The sequence below is a fragment of the Oreochromis niloticus genome, linkage group LG17 (assembly GCF_001858045.2).
Source record: "Oreochromis niloticus isolate F11D_XX linkage group LG17, O_niloticus_UMD_NMBU, whole genome shotgun sequence".
In the NCBI taxonomy this organism is placed as follows: Eukaryota; Metazoa; Chordata; class Actinopteri; order Cichliformes; family Cichlidae; genus Oreochromis; species Oreochromis niloticus.
Genome location: NC_031981.2, coordinates 6,233,918 through 6,254,837, shown reverse-complemented (window position 1 = coordinate 6,254,837; position 20,920 = coordinate 6,233,918). Strand labels below are relative to the sequence as shown.

Here is a 20,920-nt window from a genome sequence, read left to right as displayed (position 1 = left end):
CAAAATGTGCCAAGAAAATATTCCCCACACCATTCCACCACCAGCGGCCTGAACTATTGATAAATAGCAGGGTTTCATGTTGATTGCATGAAAAAAGCTGTGTTTTTCATAATATGGCAAATATAAAAAATGTTTATTTTAAAGCAGTACATTGTATAATACTCTATTCTAATGGGTTCTTTATTTATTTTACAGTGAAGATGAACATTTTAATTTCCCCACCTCAGTATTTTTATAACCTACTTATTAAGCGTGTGCATTTTTTCTTGTTTATTTTTTGAGTAGCATTTAATCTCTCAATGAATACAGTAGAAAGATTTATCACAAAGCAAGAAAGCACGAGGCTAATCAAAAAGGTACTGCCTGAAGCACATGCTTATTATGCCAAAGCTTTTAACACAAGATCATTCGACAAGCAGCTGTTGCTTCCATATATGACTTATATGGAAGCAACAGAGAAGAATAAAGCGTATATATGTTTTGTAGAGAATAGCAACGGTTTTCGTTTTCACTTTTTTCACATAGGCAGTCATCAAACATGGCCAATCGTGACAGTATTAAATAAAGCACTTACTAGTATATGAATAGTGAGGTCATTCATCCATTTTTCCCCACATTTCCTTTGTGGTCACACAGGAAATCAGTTTGTTCTAATGGCCTTTACCCACATTTACCTCATCAACATTATGAATTGTGTCTGAATGATTGTGCACAATCATTGCACTTACGGTTCGCTGTAAAAATAAATAAATAAAACAAAAATGCCTCAGCTTGTTTAGCGTTTCCAGCAAAATGTTTGACATTCAGTGAGTAGTCTGTAGTTCCTCTGCTGTCTGCTCTCAGAGCCCAACTAGTCCTTGAGTGTCCAGTTGACCGTGTTTGTTAGTTTCTGGTCTGCCACAAGCAGAACCAAGGGAATATAAACAGCAACAACACTGATTAGCTCCTCTGGACTCTCTTTTGTTTCTTGCTCGTTGAGATTGATTTGAACTGAGAGTGCAAAGGTTTGGAAAAACTATCGATTCTATTCACATGAATGTTGAGCACAGCTCCATTTGACTCTTCTTCTTTCTTTCTTTTTTTTTTAGTAAGACAAACAACAATTTTAGATTGATCTTCAACATTTGTCTCTTTTTTTTATTTCTGGAAAAGAAACACTGCAGGTAAACATCACTCCCCCCCAAAAGTCCAAGAGTTGCACAAGGAAACATTAAAAATATTTCTTTTTGACCTCATAAGTTATTTTCACGTTATATAAAATGTGCAGTTCACATTCACAAACAGAGTTTGAGGGTAGCACAATGGTCACTTAGAACAGTTTCCCACTGGGCTTCAAAATTCCTCTTTGCTACAGAAAAAAGAAATCAGCTCTTTGCATCTTTCTATAACCATTAGTAGTGTTAGGTAGAAAAAAAACAACAGCAATGACAAGGTTCACAATACAGCAAGTTCAGAAAGCGAGACCTACAGTTGGCTGAAGGGACTAAGCTGATCAAGTCTAAGAGCTTCCTGTACACACCAATGCACTCCCACATATTTACAAATGCAGTGGAACCAAGACCATCACAGAGCACTCCCTGTCTTTAGAAAACCACTCTCAACAGGTCGTTATCGACACATGACAGTTGAACCTGAGTTGATGTGCAGTAGTTGGGTGGTACAATAGGATGAGAAAAATAAAATATATACTCATGTTTCCACATTCGTTTAAGAGAAAAAGGCTTAATGACAATAATAAAGAGCATAGAGCACAGGTAGAAGGATGAACATTCAAAACACATACTGATGCACACATCAGATGCTGAAGATCTGGTAGCATCAAAAACATTTAAGTCGAAAAGTAAAGTATGAAGGAAAATAACCACTGATTAGAAAGGTTTTTCATTAATTAACAAATGCTAAACACCTAACCAAAGGAAAATATTCCAATACATAATTTAACATTGAAATATTTCATTAATGGAATGTATAAGAGGGGAAAATGCACCATGCAAAGTTCAGGTAAACATCAATGACTGCTTCTTGGTGGAAAAGGTAGATAATTGTCATCAGCTGCAAACACTGTGCAAGATAGCATGACAAATAGCATGCGTACATGTATGGTGACATAAAATAATTTTGAGTAATTTGCATGTATGTAGTCTGAGGAAGAATGAAGTGCGATGTTTCAATACCACACCCAGTTCCCACGAGAAAATCTTAAAGATACAGCTAGGAGACTATTAGCTTAACTTAGCTTAGTGTAGCATAGAAACAGCTAGGCCAGAAATTGACGTGTAAAGACAGATCTCAACTTTTAATATGTTAAAAAAAAGAAAGAAGCAAAACTGGAATTTTTATACTCTGACTTTTTTACAGATCAAAATAATAAAATATAGTATCAGTAAAGATCAGCAGCATTTGATTTTCTAGTCTCAGTGCTAAATAAAGCTAGATAGCTGCTAGCTGTAGTTTCATATGCACCATACACACAGGAATAACCAATATTCTTCTCATCCAGCTCAATTATCTAACATCATTCAGGACATTACTTATTAACAAATGACTTCTTTATACTTGTCACCCTCTTATTACATTTTCCAGCTTTGCAGTCAACTTTTAAATACACCGGTTTAATTCCAAAACCGCACACATCAATTACGGTGAAGATAAATTATTTATTTAAGATTATGTTTAATTTTTCAAAGTCTTCTAAAACACATTTGTTTGTTCGCCTCAACAGCTTGGAGTGAAACATAAGTCAGTTTTTCCACCACTTTTTCCCCCTATATGCAAGTCAAAATTTTAGGTTAGTTTGTCAAAATTTCATCAAAATTATTCTAAATTTCAAGTTAGGTATCTCAAAATTTCAATTTTCTACATACAAATAAAAATTTTGAGATTAAAAACCTAAAATTTTGAGATAACTTTAAAGTTTCTAAATCACAAACTACTTCATTTCTTCTGCTACTTCCTAAAACTAAAACTAAAAAACAAGAAAGAAATATGGATAAAAGAAAAAATGATTTGGTTTCCTATATAGCCATTGGTATTGTTTCATTTTGTTCCCTTTCTTCGTGGCTGTTCTCATCCTTTGGGTCTTATGCCAAATGTCTGGAATAATATATAATCAATAATATATGCATGATTGTTGCACATTAACAAATAACATTATCACCAGTTCCCATTTAGTCTATATAAATCAAACAGTAATTCAAACCATCGCACCATTGCTCATAATCCCAGGCCTACATTATGCTACTGCATGCACTGACACACAGTCCACTACATCCACTCACGGTAACACATTTTACCCAAACCCGTCCCCCTGAAGGCAACATCATCTGTATTTTGATGAAGCATCTAAAGCAAGACACATGCAAAAAACCCCAAAACAAAACAAAAGCTTTCAGATTCAACCTTGATTGTACTTCATGATTTTTCTTTTTAAAACTACAGTTATGAATTATATTCAATCGTCCCTGCTGCAGGGAATATTTGCTTCTTCATCGTACCATGGGTCTTCAGTGAGTTATATGGGTTGGCCTAAAGTGCAAATGCACCAGTGTACAAGTCATTTAATCTCATGTTAAACCAGTTATTTATAACCTTAAGAGAAATCAAACCAAATCCCAAATTTAAAAATTTAAGGTTTTTAAATTATATTAAAAAATGTTTATTTTCCAAATCAGTAGATAGAAACCACTTACGACTTATGGTTTAGCCACGCTAGAGTAAAAATAGGACGGCAACCTCACTGCGACTAGGAGAGAAAAAAAAGATGGATAGTAGCCTGGTAATTGCAAGAAGTGGCGGCAACCAATTGACCACTCGGAGGCAAGTAAGATAGAGGTAAACCTGCTATGTTATTTTGCAGTTACATCGCTGTCCTGCAGCAACTGCGCCGCTATTTATGGAGGAATTTCTCAATGCAAGTAGTTCATGTATATGTTGCATGTTGACAGCAACAAATTTCCAACAGGTTTTATCAAAGACTGCACACATAATTCCCAACTTGCACCAATTCAATCTGATGGCAGACTGAATCCTTCTCATTGGCGGTTCATCAATATCTTGATGATTCAAAGTCAAGAAAATGGCTGATTGCTAGTGGTCACAGATGTTGTCCCCATCCTCAAAGCAACAATTTTAAAGGTAAGAAGATCATTAACTTATTACATACGGTCACAATAAGTTTGGTTGCATTTTGGTCCCCACCCAAAGTATTTCTTATCCTTCGTTAAGCTGAACTATGATTTTTAGCTTCATATTTAATGGCTAGAGAGGAGAAACAAAATAACAAAAGTCTAAATATCTAAGAATATATCTAAAAGAAAATCATTTAATAAAACATTTAGTAAAACATGGCGACTTGTTACTGGATTAAATGACTTGTCACAGTGAACTTTTTATTTTTTGCTGTGCAGATGTGTTTGTTCATAAACCACATCAGACCTTCTGTCTCAACTCTCGATCGATAAAGGCTAAGATCCTCTAATGACTTTTTTGGAAATGTGAAAACCTCTTGTTCTGTGCCCATATCAACACTTCTTTAATTTCTTCGGCAAACTTGAAACAGTTCTTCAGCAAGTGAGTCCTTTAAAGCCACACTGTGGCAAAACGGAAAATGCAGCTGACATGTCAGCGTGGTCCATTTTCACAAGACAAAGGAGGTATTCTTTTTTTTTAAATATATATATAAACAAGTTAAATATACAATAGCCTACAAGAGAAGGAAGGATCAACTAAAGAGAGGGGAATAGTAGGAGGAGGAGCCCAGAATTGTATAGCACAAGAGGTAAGAGGAGGGAGGGAAAGAGCGAGAAAGCTCTTCTTCACTTCGGAAAAGCATTTGCTTATTTGAGTTTTGCCAGGCAAGTTATTTCTTGACATTGTTTATTCATGACATGATTTAGTGACTTAAAATTATCTACGGTTTAAGCTTTCATGACTGTGGAGTCTTAATAAACTAACATGGCGATGCTGACTGTAGTTCCCCTGAGCCGATCAATCCTGAACTCCCGTAGAGAAATGAAGCACCAACAAATTAATGTTCCACCTTCTTCTAAGGAAGCAAATAAATAAGAAAACTAAAAGGGGACTCTGAGTTCAGGACTAATCAATCCTGCTGAGTCTACAGGCCCTTCTCATCACTGAACCATAGCATCGCTGGAATGCTCCTCAGGGCTGGCGGTTGCCGTACATGAGAGGTATGATGAAGACTGAGATGTCGTCTCCGGAGCCCAGACGTTCATTGGTGATCCTCCAGCCTCTGTCTCTCAGAATACCTCGTGCTCGCATCACCAAATCCTGTGCTGCCATTGTATACCTGGCCAATAGAAGGCACAGCAATGAAGCCCTTGCTTTAATATTGTGATACACTATAGCTCATTTAATTTAATTGCACTCTCTTGAAACACAGAAGTTGCCAGAGCTCTATTGTGATTTCAATATTTGAAACTTTTGTTGTCTTCCAGTTTGACATCTGTGGATCTTATGTAGCAACAGGATATTTGAGCCTTTCTGCACTGATGTGCCAAACTCTATAGTCTAACAGCGCATGATGCTGAAAACAAAGATGTAATTCTGAATAAAATACACAACACAGAGGCACAATTTACAAAATTCCTATTTATTTATGTAGCAAAAATGAAATGACTAGACAAAGGAAATAAAACAAAGGAAAGTTCCAACCTGTGCAAGTCGTCAGGGTCGCAGTTAGCTAGAAAGGCGGTGACAGCTTCAGCCACCTCCTGGTTGGAAAGGACATCCCAGAGGCCATCAGTTCCCATCACGAGCACATCATCAGCTCCGTGTTCATAATGTGTCAGGTTATACACCTTCACCTGCATAACAAACAACAAGAGGGTCATCCGTTTAACTCAACCAATCCCTTTTATCACTAGTAATACTGATGTTTTTTAAAGCTCATTATAGCAAAGAGAAAGCTCTACTGAGGGTATCAAATGACCTACTCTTAATAGCTTTTATGCAATCATTCCATTCTTCTGCGCTGCAAAAAAAGGAGGTTGGTTCTAAGGGAAGTGCTCTAGATCTTTCACATTCATACATTTCAAATTCAGTGTTCGTATGGCAACATTGCACTGCTATCGATTTTAGTTGCGGTGTTCCTCAAGGCTCAATCCTTGGTCCATTGTTAATTGCAGTTTGCGTTTTCTCAGCTGGACTTTTCTAACCTATATTATCTTAAGTTATACTTTTCTTTTTAGCCCAGTGACCCCAAGAATGTCTTTATACTTTCAGTCCTAAAGCATGGAAGAAAAGTCTGATGTTGCCAGCTCACTAGTGAAGTTGGTTTATGACCAAATCCATCAAGTAATTTTAAGTGTTCTGATGCTTTTATAATAAATAAATTGATTTTAATACAATCCAAAATGACATTGTTTCTATCATCCATTGATGTACATTAGGTCATACAGGAAATTATTTGTTCCCGCTTTGATGACTGTTAGCTACAGCTAGCTATACAGACTGTATAGAGTAATATGTCCTGCTCCTCGGAGCATATTACTCTGCTACGTCTAAAATCACACTGGCCAAGTATTATTTTTCACATTATTTTAAAACTCTGCTCATCAGTTAGCATTAAATAGCCCCGTACCATAAGACCCATGACCCCTTCATGTTACACGGGTGCTCTCTTTGATGCTTGAATGGTCGATATCCATAGCTGTCAGCTCATGAGATCAAGTGACCAGACTTGCATCATCTGGCAACATCTTAGGTAGATTCTTTTAAAATATTTAGCTGTGGTTTCTCATTGTCCTTTTTTTAAAATAATAATAATAAAAAAGTAGTTCTTTTGTTTGCATTTTTTCTTTTTGTGAAGCAATTTGGGGCTTTGCTAATAGCAATATATAGATGCCTTATTATATAGAAACTTATAGTACTCAGTACCTCACCACCACCCTGTTTGAATCGACTGCCTGGTCTGACTGCACACATCAACCTTTGTTGTTACTTTGCTCTTGTGTTCACTGCTGAAACACAGGATTGCTTCACCCTCCTGCCTTATTCACTACTCATTTCAAATTGACATGAAAAGCATAAAAAAGAATAGAGGAAGAATCTGCACTGCTGGATCTCATCACTACGGCTTTAAAGTGCAGAAAATATTCAACTATTTTCTAGAATCATTTATGTATTCATCAGCAGGAAAAAAAAAAGCAGAAAAAACCCCCCACGAAATGAGTCAGAGTAAACCATTAATTTCCATCTGCCCTGTAATTCAAAATAATACACTACACATCCATTAATAAATAAGAGATTCTATTATTATCTTTTTGAAAATCTTGCTTGTAGTTTTTTCCCCTTTCCAGTTTTGCTAATTGGCTTTTACACATTTATGTAATTACAAAACAGTGAAACAAAACTGCAATTTTAATTAAGGCTGGCTTACTATGACTAAGACAGATGAAATGATGAAATCTTTTCTGTCCAACCCTTTACACACAATGACGATTCTACGACTTAATGAATGTAATGCCGTTTCTTCCTTTACAGAGAACATCTCGAGATACCCCTGAGAGGCTTTGTGGAGAGGTGAGAGATTCGTTTGTGAGAGAAAGAGGGAGAGATCCAGACAGAGGCTCTGAGTGCTGAGAGGAGTTAAGACTTCCATGTGAACCTGGTATGAACCCCGGGAATTAATGAATTAAAGATCAAGCAGAGCGCTCGGGGAGGAAAAATGCAAAACTCTGTAAGACAAACTGCATCAGGAGATGAAAGCGGTTTGAAACCAGCGCCAGACAGTCAGACAGGTGAGCTCAAGTTCTTCAGCAGCAGAGGACTTTTTTTTTTCCAGACAGAGAAGCAGAAAATTGCCATCTCTAGTGACTGCAGTGCAGATATGACCGAGGCAGAAGTAGGGTAAGTCAACTGACTGACTTATTCCATCTGCACTAACTTATATTTCGTGGCATGACTGCTCCTGAGCTTTTCATGCACATACATGGAAAACCAAAAGACAACTGACGTGGCATCTAAAATATTGTAAATAGCATTAAATGAAGGAGATAGGGTGCAATGTGGTTTGCAGAAACTGTAGTTGCTGCATGCAGGACCATTTGTTAGAGTATGCATAAAAGACTACCAGCTATCAAGTTCATATAGGCTGGCACTGATCAGCTGTTTTGCCAGGACTGGAGGCAGAGTTTATATAATTACAGTGCAGGATGCAGATTATGCTCTTTATTCCTTCAGTATCCGCCTGGACAAAAGCCACATGCTATATGTCAGACTTGTTTGAAAGAAGGTGTAAAAAGCTAATTTACAAAGCTGACGCACCGTCTTCATAAATCCAAGATGAAGATGGAAAAGAAAAACTGTCAAAATATTGTTTTTTTATTTTACCCTGACATGTATACAGATGGGTAATTCACACATTGCCATATGCTTTCAGAGATTTTCTGCCAGCAGATTCAACAGTTCAAGAAATTGAAAGGATGGCAAGGAGGAGGAACCGGTGAGAGAGAAACTGAAGATAAGTCATGTACAGACGGATGTAGTGAGGATGGGAACAACAGTAGTTCACATGAAATTACATACCGTTACAGGGGTGGCTATAGGTGGAAATTTCTTTTCTACTTTTCTACTGATCCATTTTAATCATCAAGTGTGAAGTGTTCCTTTCATTGTTTATTTATTTTAATTGTTTTTTAGCTTGAAAATTGATTTCTTTGTTTTTTTTTCTGTTTAACGTGAATTACTGAATGTTTTCACTTTTTAAAAACTGCATTTCAAACTTTAAGTAGCAATTGTGTTAAATGTTAAATACACTGCTCAAAAAATAAATAAATAAATAAAGGAACACACTGCAGGGACACCGGCCCTCGTGGACTGGGATTGGGGACCCCTGCTCTAGATAACAATTAACACACTGGTGAAAATACGTGTTATCCCCTTGCAGAATTTTTTTTCCCAGACTGTCAAAATTTACCTGCGTGCAAAGCGTTGCAGGGAAAATTGAGAGCTGTCGAGCACTTCATCACAGCTACAATGATTAGAGGGAAAGGCTTTGTATTTTGCTTCTAAAAGATCAAACACTTTATCTGTCTACAAAGATCAATTAAAAGGAATGGAGCAAAATATAAAGGTAAAAGCAATGCTCTGTTTTTATTTTGTGTTACGTCTTAGTGTGTCAGCATTTCACTTTACCTCAGGGCAACAGGACAGGAACGGCTTGATAAAGATGTTGGAGTCATGAACTTTGAGGTCGTGGTCACCGAGTCCGCGCGTCACACCGATGGTGGCCAACACCCGCGCCTGGAAAACAAACTGGTTAGTTCTTTTTTTTTTTTAAAGCATTTAGCATTTCAGCCGGAGACACAAGTTCTCTTTGGAAGAGGATCCGGCATAAAAACTTCCACATCAATCATGCGGAGCTACCCGCCTCGGCAACCCATTGTGGCGAGAGAGCAGCCGATAGTATCTTCTCCCAGACAATGACATAAACATGGCTTCACAACAAAGTTAATGCATAAGTTCAATAAGTAAGATCTGTAATCACTCATCTGCCTGCTACAATGTTTTTTTACATCACTTCCTCTTTCCCACGCTGTCAGAACTCAGTACTGACATCATTACTCTCATCCAGCCATTTTTCAATCAGCCTTTAAATCTCAGTGCTCTTCTGTCATTCCGCCTTTGAGACTCGCATTTGTGCAACCCGCCTCCTCCCCATCCATCTCTCCCCGGCATCTCTGAGCCATAACCCAAGCCTCCATCTTCATCTTCACCACCACCAGTGTACACACAATGGGGGGTCCTGTCCTAATTCCTGTCATTGCTGGGTCTCTGTTCTGCTGCTGCTGGTTTATCCGGGTCTAATCGCCAAATCACTTTTATTCAAATTCTGTATCTCAATAAATCATGTTCACCCCCACCCCCAAAATGATGTCTCCTTACTGAACCGAGTGACAGGAATCACATAAACATATGCTAACACTATTTTGGGCGACTGAATCTGGGAACACTCAATGACAGTCTGCGCTTTTATAATACATCATTTACATCCACATACATTTTTTTTTATTATATACCAACATATTCATAGCTGATATTTTAGATGCAAATAAAACAAATTCACACAAGTTTTCAGGAATAAAAATAATGAAGCTGTATTGTTTGGTTGTGTAGTCTTTTTGTTGCTTTGTTTGCAGCATCTTAAAGGGCAATGTGTATCTGAAGGAGGAAAGGTCTGGCCAATGAGACAGGAGGTACTTGCTTTGTACACAGCCAGACAAAAATCCATCTGTGCCCTTAAGAATTCATCCTGCTGCTGCCATCTATCATCAGTGCTGCGTATCAGCATCATCAATCATCAGTAATGACGAGCGAGTCGGTTTGAAATTTTCACCCTGCTGTTAACGTGCTTTTTGGGGGCCGATGTAAGTGGGTGGCAGGCTGGTGATAGACGAGTGCGATAAAGCTTTCATTTTTTTGGAGAAATGGGCAAACATAGAGCAGAGCGCGTCTGTGGAGCACAGTCTTTAACATGTACTAAAAAAAATGAAGCATCTGGGGCCGAATTTCTCTGTAAAACTACTGCTTTGCACGATGATCACATTATCAGGCAGTGGCACAACAAACAGCTTCAAAATGGATTTGTTAAATACACGCTCGCCAAACAGTGGAAGGATATTTACGGCAAAAGCAACAGTGTCAAAAGTGCACTCAGACTAAACTAGTCTTTCAGTTATCGCATTCTTGTGCAACTGCCTTCCTCTCTCTCATCCCTGTGACGACGCTTTGTTGTGACCGCTCTTTGAATTCAGCAGCCATTCACTACTTCAGACGGACAACACTGTGTGTGTGTGTGTGTGTGTGCGCGCGCGTGTATGCGCGCCGTGTGGTCGTCAGAAGATGCTTTCCTTTCTGGAGCTTCGCGTTACGTCTCTCTCTGCATCAAATGGAATTGATTGAAAATATGAAACAAACGGACGTGACTGAGAATTTAAAGGCATTTTTTTCCCCCCTTTCTCCGCTGCAGTTTATTTGGTGGAGTATTTTCAGTCTCTCCTTCTCTCCTCTCCCCTGCTATCCCAGCGGGGATTAACTTCGCTTCTCAGAGAGACGACTGTCATCTCCCGAGTGGTGTGTGTCTGTCTGAATGTCTGTGTGTGTCTTAGATATAGTGGTGCCGCTGGAGTGAAATAGATGGACCGTCTCCCCTCTCTTCTAAGTGAGGGTGCGCACTGACACACGCACACGCACTCACTTCAGAGAGTTCGCCCACTTTCTGGGAGGCTGGCAGGCTTGTAGTGTGTGTGTGTGTGTGTGTGTGTGTGTGTGTGTGTGTCTGTGCGTGAGAGACAGACTGACAATTTTGGAGCGAGTGATTTTTTTCTCTGCACTTCTGAATTCTACAGTACAAACCACACAAGGGTTGGTGAAGACACACAAACTCAGTTAAACTTGCACTGACACACACACACACACACTTACCTTTTTCCCTTCACCGTATATAAGAGGAAACTTGAGATCCTCATCCTCGATCGTCTTGTAAGCCCTGTGCATGAGAAAAGAAATGCAGATCAAGGCAATGAATTTTTCTCTTTTCCACCCCTTCTCTTTCATAGGCGCACTTTTTAAAGCGTGTATATGTTATTTATGTTTGACAGACACACGAAAAGCACGCGTACTTTCAAAAAGGAAAAAAAGAGGGGCTCAAGGGTCTTATTTCTTCCCCATCTTAAATACCATCTTGGTGTCTCAGTAGCTTATGGTGAATATTTTGCTCTACAGCAGATCCACAATAAACAGGTTCTACAGCCTCTTCCCTATCATGCAGTATACTGAGTTACAGATGGACGACAGGGACAGTAACGCAAATACTTCTACGTCAAACAGTGGTCCAGTCAAACCTCATATAATCCAGGAAATATAAATCACACCACTTAATGTGCAATAGTTTCAACAATTGCCCCTCAAGCCATTTATATGTCAATTCTATTCATGGTGAACTCAATGACAAAAAATGTTCCCCTAATACAAGCAGATTTTTGTGTGATGGCTGGGCACCTCAGCAGAAAAGAACAAGAGGTAGCAATGAGATAATTCTGGGTTTGATCTACTTCATACAAAGTGCAACAAAGAGTCCAGCTGCTAATAAAGCAACATCCCACACATGGGCACAACTTATACTTTGGAACTCTTTTTGGTTCATGATACAAGCACTTGACAGGGCATCCAATAATTTGACATAAAACTGTTAGTCCTCTATAGATTTATTGTAATATACGACTTAAATGTGCATACAGTTTGCTATAATGTATAAATAGCAATTCAGAAGTTGATGTTTCAGATGTGCAAAAAAAGTTAACAGATAAACATCAAGACATTTGTTGCTTTGGTTTCAGCGCGTTATGGGGCAATGTGTTTTTTATGGATGAAAGGTGTGACCAGTGAGTCTGGAGGAACTGCTTTGTACACAGCCAGACAAATAAGAAAAAAAAAACAGTCTGTACTTTGAACACTTCATCCTGCTGCAGCTGCCATCTATCACCAGTAATGACGAGTATCAGCATCATCGATCATCCGTAATCGCGAGTACGTCGGTTTGAAATTTTCACCCTGCTGTTAATGTGCTTTTAGAGGGCACTGTAAGTGGGTGGCAGTGCTGGTAGGGAATGGTGATAGTACAATGTCATAAAGCTTATTGTAACATATGCACTCAAACGAGCATTCCAGAGTCTGCAGTTGTGGTCATAAGTTTACATACGCGTATCATGTGCATGAATGTCATGGTAATTTTAAGCTTTTAATGATTTCTTTGATCTGTTGTTTTCCAATGATTTTACAGCAAGCATCTTTGATGACTTTAAAAAACATACACTCACTTAAATCTGAATAAGTGGTGCTGACTTTTCTACAACACAAAAACAAAAACCATTCATCCATGTTATGAGTGTTACAGTTGCGTGGTTTGTCCACTAGAGGGCACTCTGGAACTTCCCTTTGCTTTTATATTTCGTATGTCTGAAACAAAAACAAAACAAAAGCAAAAACAGCTGATATCAGATTTTTTTTTATTTAATTTTTTTTTAAAATAACCAAATATCTATAGTATCTGTAGTAGAACTGATTAATGAGCAGCAATAGAGCCACAGGTTTCTTTTTACAGCTGGTGAAGACCAACAGCTGAGCAAAAAGGAGAAAGAATTTTTGACAAACATAAGTTGGGTGGACTGACAGAAACCCAAATGGAAATTGGAAGCCAATTTCTGCTACAGCAGTGACAGCTAACATTTTAGCCACAAACCAGTATTTCAGTGTTGTATTTATAGATTGTCCTGTTGCCTCCGGGTGGTAGTTTAAGAGGTACTGCTATTTACTGTTGCACTTTTATAAAACCAAAGCACCTGATAGACAAAAATTTGAAAGAATCATCAATGCTACTTCTTACCTGATAAATGACTTTATCTATTCAACTCCCAACCCCTCAAATAACTAGTAGCCAGATATCAAGATAACTTTAACTACACACAAACAATAATTTTGGAAATTCTATATTTTACTTTTGTCTCTAATCAAATGTTAATTTATGATTGTCCCATTTCTTACTGTAGTAATAACTTGTTGTGTCTAAGGACGAACACACAGGTTAGCAACAAAGTGAATCACACACTTTTAGGCTTTTGATATTGCTTGCATGTCAATGCCAGAATGACTCTCTAGGGCATAATAAAAAGAGTTTTCTAAGCTGAAAATTTTAGCAAGAAAGCCAGAGGGAGGGAATCTCAGGATCTGCAAGCAAGCAACAAAAATAAGTTCAGAAGTGCACAAAAGTGGGTGGGGAGAGAGATCTGAAAAACGAACTTAGAAACGGAGCTTTGATGTCAGACTGAAAGACTCCCTGGCTGACGCTGATGTACTTAAACTGGCTAGATTAGGTTTGGCGTCACCAGTCAGTGGAGAATATCAACAACTTCAAACAGCTTTATTATCTGAGTAGGGTTTGCTCTGTCTGTCAGTCCATGTCTCTTTCTGCCCATCTGTCTCAAGTGAGTGAGTGATGTACTTTACCCGACCCACAGGCAAGGCTCTCTTCCTTGCCAGCATCATCTCTACCTCTACATCGTCTTCATCCATCAGCGGCCCTCCTGCCTGTGCATGTCAAACTTAACACGGACATCCATTTGCTTACGCTTACGTCACGGGGAGCGCTGGAGCCTTTACACCCCTATGACAGCTGGAGCCCAGCTGTCATAGGGTGAGAGGCGGGGTACACCCTGGACAGGTCGCCAGTCTGTCAAAGGGCTAACACACGGGACAGACAACCATTCACACTCACATTCACTCCCACGGGCAATTTCGATTTTTCAATTAACCTATCCCCACAAAGTGCATGTCTTTGGACTGTGGGAGGAAGCCGGAGTACCCGGGGAGAACTCACGCAAACTCCACACAGAAAGACCCCGGTCTGATGGTGGAATTGAACTCAGGACCTTCTTGCTGTGAAGCAACAGTGCTAACCACTCTCCCACCATTTTACCATGAAAGTGAGGGAACTTCTGAATGACAATTCTCATTTTCAGTACTGAAAATTCACTGCTTGGAGTGAACAAGCCATAAGCTACTTCAGCTTTATTCTCCAGCTGACTCAATTTGCGACTATCAGCAAATTATGGTGAAATGACCCTAACAGAAACCTGAGATATGCAGTCCTGTGAAAAACTACGTACACCCCATGATTCAATAACTTGTAGAGAAACTCTTATTAGCAATAACTTGTAAGCCTTCCTCTCTCTCACGTCGTTGTGGATACATTTCGGCCCGGTCTTCTTTATAACGGTTGCTTTATTTCATTGAAGTTTGCATTGCCTCAAAATTTCAATGTGGGCCACTTTAACACGGTTTTTGTTTGTGCTGATATTCTGTTCAGATTTCTGCAAACATCACAATGGGTGTAAAGGCCAAATGTTACCTACAGTTTTCCAGATACCTGGATTTTCTTTTTTCCACTGCAGTTAGTTTATCATCTTGTGTGGACAGAAGAGGTGTTATTTTTGTCTACAGACCAGTTAATATTTGAGAATTCTTACTTAAAGAAAGGTTACTCATACAAAACATGCCATGATTTCTTTATATTTCTAGATTAGATGAATAGTGTAATTTCAAAACTGTCCACTAGTAGTGATGAATCCATACAGAAATATTGCTTCAGTCTGCTGATCCCCTCTTTTCACCATCTTTCAGACCGTTGGGTTTTACCGCTTTTAACTACAATGTTCTGGTTGACCAAAAACACTTTCATCAATACCATTAAAAGCCACATTAAACAATCATCTTCAGCAAAAAGCCTCTAATAAACCTATCATACACTAGCTAGGTTAGTAGCAGCTGCTGAACATCAGGTAAACATGAGATGACTGGCAGAATGCCCCCAAAAAAGCTTCAAGATGGCAGTGCACAAGCAATAAGCATCATCACTGTGGCTAAGTCCATTTTTAATATACAGTCTATGCCCCAAACCAATACCAATCACACCATGACGCTTGTCCATTGTAGTTTGGAATCTGCAACAAAACGTGTCTATTAAATCTGCACCAGTTCCAGAAATGTTCACATGTTACCTCCTTCTACTGAAATATGGACAAATACAACAAATGACTCCAAACAGATTAGTTTCTCCAATGTGAAGAAAAAGTCGGCGCTACATCCTGGCTGGCACATCTCTGCTTTCGAGGGGCAGTGTCACAGTGAAATATACATCACACAGCACAATAGGAACAGTACTGTATGTGCCAATGTGTCGGGGAGAGGGAGTGAATGTGTCAGTAAAAGCACACCTCATTACTGGCTTCCACTGCAGCCACAGTCAAACAGCATGGTGCCTTGCTAACCCACATAACAACGCACATACAGGACCATCTCTGCTGTATCATTATATCGAATCAGGTTAGGCTTCTCCCTCATTAGCTCTCTGCTGGTCTCCTCAGCTCCCACCGGATGCCATATTATGAGCAAGAGTAAAAGAGGCAGGAGCAGAGACTTTTTTCCCATCCTAACTCCATCTAATAAGAATGCAGCAGGAGAGGGTTGAGGTCTGCGAGACCCTGAACATTAGCAGTTTTCATTCCACGTTATAAATTGAATGGCATCTTACATGGTAACGCAGCCTGCTTTAGGGATGTGGGAGTCTGCTGTCGTTAAGTGCTTCACGACACCCGTGTGTGAAATGTTAAATGGGGAAAACGCACCATCCGTTCATGGTGAAGTCTCTGTAGAGCATCCTCTTGCCCACCTCCTTCCTCTGAACTCTCCGGGGGAACTCCAGGTGCGTGAACTCATTTCCTAACAGGTGAGGCTGCATGAAACCCTGGAGGACAGACAGTAATTTCGAGTCATTATGTGGCAGATGTGCGGAGCATCCTTCTCCATCACTGTAGGTTTTTTGCCCAATTTTAAGTATTGCAACAAACACTATTTGAAATTTAATTATTAAAGAACTGCGGGCCAGAACCTGGAAGAGAATCTTCTCAGTGTTCTGACACACAAACTGTGCGATGACATCAGTGTCATTTACACCCAAATTTGCTCTAATATGACCATTACCAGCTCCATATTTTTTATTCAAGGACTCTACTACCTGGACTACCTTTGAAAGACTCATAAATCAAAATAATCCCAGTTCTAAGTCACTCACCTTTAAGCAAACTTTCTTCTGATTGGTTGCCCCTCATCAACAGAAGATTTAAACACACCTCAGATGGCCATGTTAATAATATCCACAGCCAACAGCTGAAACCCCCCCCGCTTGAAACCAAACATTTAGAGCAGCTTGAACTCATTACTTATAACTTTAGCCTTGTTATATATGAAACTATAACACTTTATATATTTATGAAAAAATATAAAGAAATGTAGCTATAAAAAACTTCCTTCGGATCCCAAGTTATTTGTACACAGTTGAAGCGAATAGGCTTGAACATAGGATTGACATAACGTATAAATTAATGTTAAGTTTACCTCAGTTTAAGTTAGCTAAATAGGATTACTTCATTCCACAAAAATTACCAAGTCAAATATTTATATCTAATTTGTTAAGTTATCTTTATTGATTATGTTATGGGTCATATTTATGATAAAAATTGGAAAAAAAATTTATATTTTGTATACATTTTGTGGACCTCACTGCATGTACAGTGGGGTCCATAATTTGCCAAATCTTTAGGGGATAAATCAACAATCTGGTTCATTCTTATAAAGAAAGAAAACGCTGCCAGCACAGCAACAGCACAGAAGTCAAATAAAATGGATGATGACAGAATTATTTACATGGTTAAGAAGAACAATGTCACAATAATTAACGAAGTCATAAGAGAGGTGTAGCTTTGTCGAGGTCTACAATCAAGAGACGCCTTCATGAATGCAAATACAGAGGGTTTACAACAAGGTGCAAACTACTGGTTACTCTCAACAGGTATACTGTTAGACTTTGGCAGAGAACATCCAAAAGAACAATTATGAAAAAGAATCTTTGGATAAATGAAACCAAGATGAACCTGTAGTATGGAGAAGAAAAGGAAGAGCTGACGATCTGAAGTGCCTCACATCATCTGTCAGACATGTTATGGCGTGGGCATGTATGACAGAAGCAGCAGGATGAATTCTGAAGTGCACAGGGCCACACTCTCTGCTCGTTCAACCCAATAAAGCAAGCTTTTAAGTTATTAACACAAAAGTGAAGACAGAAAGAGCCACAAACAAGCAGCAGCTGAAGGCCTAGCAGAGCATCTCAGGGGAGGAAACAACATGTGGTGACGTGAAGTTGTTGACTTCAGGCAGTTGACTTGTTGAATTAAAGCTGGAAATCTGCACTTGACTCACATCTTGACTGATTTAAAATCCTGTGCTGGTGTACAGAGGCAGAATTACAAAACCTCGGTCTAACAAATTATAGATCCAACTGTGCGTTCATCAATCTTCAGATTTCATTATACAAATATGAGTGAATGTTAAGCACCACTGCGCTTCCAAAGAAGTGATATAAAAACTCGTTGTGTTTCTTAGGAAAAGTGAGAGGCGGAGAGTATTCTTACCAGGAACTGGAGTCGCTGTCGTTCTGACTCTGGTGTGAACTCTGTCGACATGGGAATGATCTCATTGTTTCTAATAATGATAGCCCTGCGCACACAAAGACACAAAAAGTGTTGGAAAACATTATCAGTTATTCAAAAAATGTGTTTTTTTTCCAAACTTCAAGGGCAAAACACAAGCACGGGTACCTGCTGTCACCTGCGTTCCCAACAAAAAGCTTTCCTAGGAGGTAAACCACAGTGAGAGCCGTGCATCCTCCTGTGATGTTAAAAACCTGCTTCTCCCTCTCGATCTGGGCGTCCTGGCAGAGGTAAGGACAAGAGACGGAGACTTTAAAGGAACATCGTGCAAGAAGACAATCGGTAAGAACTTCGAAAACACTCCCACAACCGCCGACGTGACAAAGATTTAGGAAACGCCAAACAAGTTAAGCTCTCGCATGGCTTGGTTCTTACGTGGGCAGAAGGAGAGTTTACATACACTACACAGACACACTTTATTCACAAACACAAGAGCCACAAGAGAGAGAAATACAGAAGCAAATGGCGAGCAAGAGGAAACCTCATCAACATCTCAGAAAGGCGAACAAAGTGTGGGCATTGAATGAGACAATCGATTGGTTTAACCTGCACCTCAAGTCGATGTTGTGTCAGTAAACGAGTGCTTGTTGTGAGCAAATCATGAAGATAACGATACATTAGATGGCTTGCAAGTGGACTTGTAATAATCAGGTCAGAGCAGCAATGGCTGTTTAATGTACACTACTCCTTTTTGAGTCTTTTACTGTTTTAAAGAGATTCATTTTGTTAGTTTATTTCAATGCACAATCATAAAACGTTGCTGGAAATGCACCACACACAGACTGTAGAGTATTTTTAAGGTATGGATGGATGGATGGATGGATGGATGGATGGATGAAATTTGCACAAAAAAAAAGGTGCAGAAAAAAAAATGCTGGCTTGTTTTACACCAACTCAAGCTAGATAAAATACACCAACAATGGAACACAATAAAACACAAATAGAGCATCATCAGGAGAATCTTCACATGTCCGTTCTTCATGATTCCTCCCACCTTGATTAGATTCCCAACTAAAGACACACTGACAAGATGTGTCTTGATGGACTTTTAGTATACCTAATCATTCTCGAGGTTGTCCTTAGGATACTAGTCTGGTTTGAAGGCGTCTCTTCTGCAGAAGTGGACTTTTTCTTGGTCTACAGACTCATAGTCCATTCCCTGTGCGAGGTTCTAGGGATTGTCTTCCTTGACATCACAATTCCTGACTTGTCATTCTCTCGTGTCTCTAGTGTCTTTGCAGTTGTTCTGGAGTCTTTAGACACATTTCTCACTAGTTTTCTTTCCCGAGTCTTTGCAATCTTTCACTGCCTACCTCTGCCAGCCTTGTTCTGTGGCTCTGTTCGAATTTCTTGATGATACTTCTCACCCCAGTTCCAAACACCTAGACATGTTGTGATAACTTTTTTTATCCATGCTTTGTGAAGATCAACAATTCTTTATCACAAAAAGAACTGATTTCTTTTGTTTTGGGCATAAATTGGATGACAACCCTCATTTGGAACTTGATTTTATGAAGCTCTGAGCATCACAGAAGCACATCATTGCACAGAGCTGGTTTGTGATATGACTCAATAAAAAGCTCAGTTTTTCCAGGGGGATAATAATATTGATGATAATTTAATGCACGTCCCCCCTTTTGTGAACCAACGCTCTCATGTTGACTGATGCTCACCGGGTTATGAGATGTACAAGGTGTACATCTCATAAATATGTGCACATGTTTGCCTTAAACAAACATGTGCACATATTTATCTGAATATTTGCTCACGTTTCTCCCAACCCAGAAACTCTCACATCAGATCAGCAATTGAGCAATAATGAAAATATAGTGAGTTAAACCCAACATGCCCTAAAACATGGATGAATGCTCCCAGACTTACAGTTGTGTACAGAAAAGCTACAGAAAGAGCTTCATGAGGAGCAGCAGCCCCCTTGCGGGCTTCAGATGGAATTTTTGATTATTTTTTTTTTTTAACTCAGTAGAGGCCACGGCTTTAACCGATGCAGTGATAATCCTCTACAAAGGATGTCAAATCAGGTGCAAAAGTGCTTCTTTTCACAAGAGGAAGAGTATCGTCTAAGCTTAGTCCAGCCTGAGCTGTTTGGGTTGCTTTCCATTGCCATCTAGTGGCAACACTGCATAATCCTTGCCTCATAAAAGATCTTACCAACCAATTTAAAAGAAACGTACAATTAAAAGAAAAAAAAAACTGAAGGAAACACACGACTGGAAGTGGATGAAAGTATCTCTTTTAGATAACATCTATATAAGAAATAAGTTTGATGTTGCCACAGGCTCTTTCATAAATGTAGCTGCATGCCTTTAATTAAAGTGCTAAATATTTACAGAATTTTTATGGAATGCAGCTGTTTGAACAAGACATTAATATGATTAATGTGTGTGGACGTATGTGTTGTTTTGCTAAAAACCATCACTTCCCAGTTTGCTTAAATAAGGAATAAACAGAGACGCTAAAGGTTATGGTCAAAGAAAATATTTGTGGGAATCTTTTCAAAGTGTGTATGTTGGCGAGTTTGCGTGCCGTATGTAAAGCTTTTATTTTGTTTAGCTTGCGCTGGCGCCTTTATCAACTACATGTGCATATCTGCTTGGCATCCCTGTAAATGTTTACTTTGTGCACACATAAAAGCACACATGTGGATCATGTAAATATTTTATGCTTTTTCCTAAAAAGCATGCTTAAAAAAATCCCTCTGAGATCATTTCATGGCCTTTAAAGTAAATTTACGAACCACAGTCAACTGAAATCAACCACATTGTGTACAGGCCGTCTTG

The 20,920-nt window shown here is 39.0% G+C and overlaps 1 protein-coding gene across 1 annotated transcript in view; it reads right to left on the bottom strand.

The window, feature by feature from the left end:
- Positions 1-1,103: 1,103 nt before the first annotated feature.
- Positions 1,104-20,920, bottom strand: part of LOC100702449 (protein phosphatase 1H) — a 35,907-nt gene continuing 16,090 nt past the window's right edge. The window contains exons 4-10 of the mRNA XM_003445067.5: positions 18,231-18,343; positions 18,045-18,129; positions 16,203-16,321; positions 11,446-11,509; positions 9,157-9,264; positions 5,674-5,825; positions 1,104-5,308 (exon numbers count right to left, since the gene is read on the bottom strand). Coding sequence (XP_003445115.1) covers positions 5,161-5,308; positions 5,674-5,825; positions 9,157-9,264; positions 11,446-11,509; positions 16,203-16,321; positions 18,045-18,129; positions 18,231-18,343 — 789 coding nt within the window. The 3' untranslated portion in view covers positions 1,104-5,160. The remainder of the gene's footprint in view (positions 5,309-5,673; positions 5,826-9,156; positions 9,265-11,445; positions 11,510-16,202; positions 16,322-18,044; positions 18,130-18,230; positions 18,344-20,920) is intronic.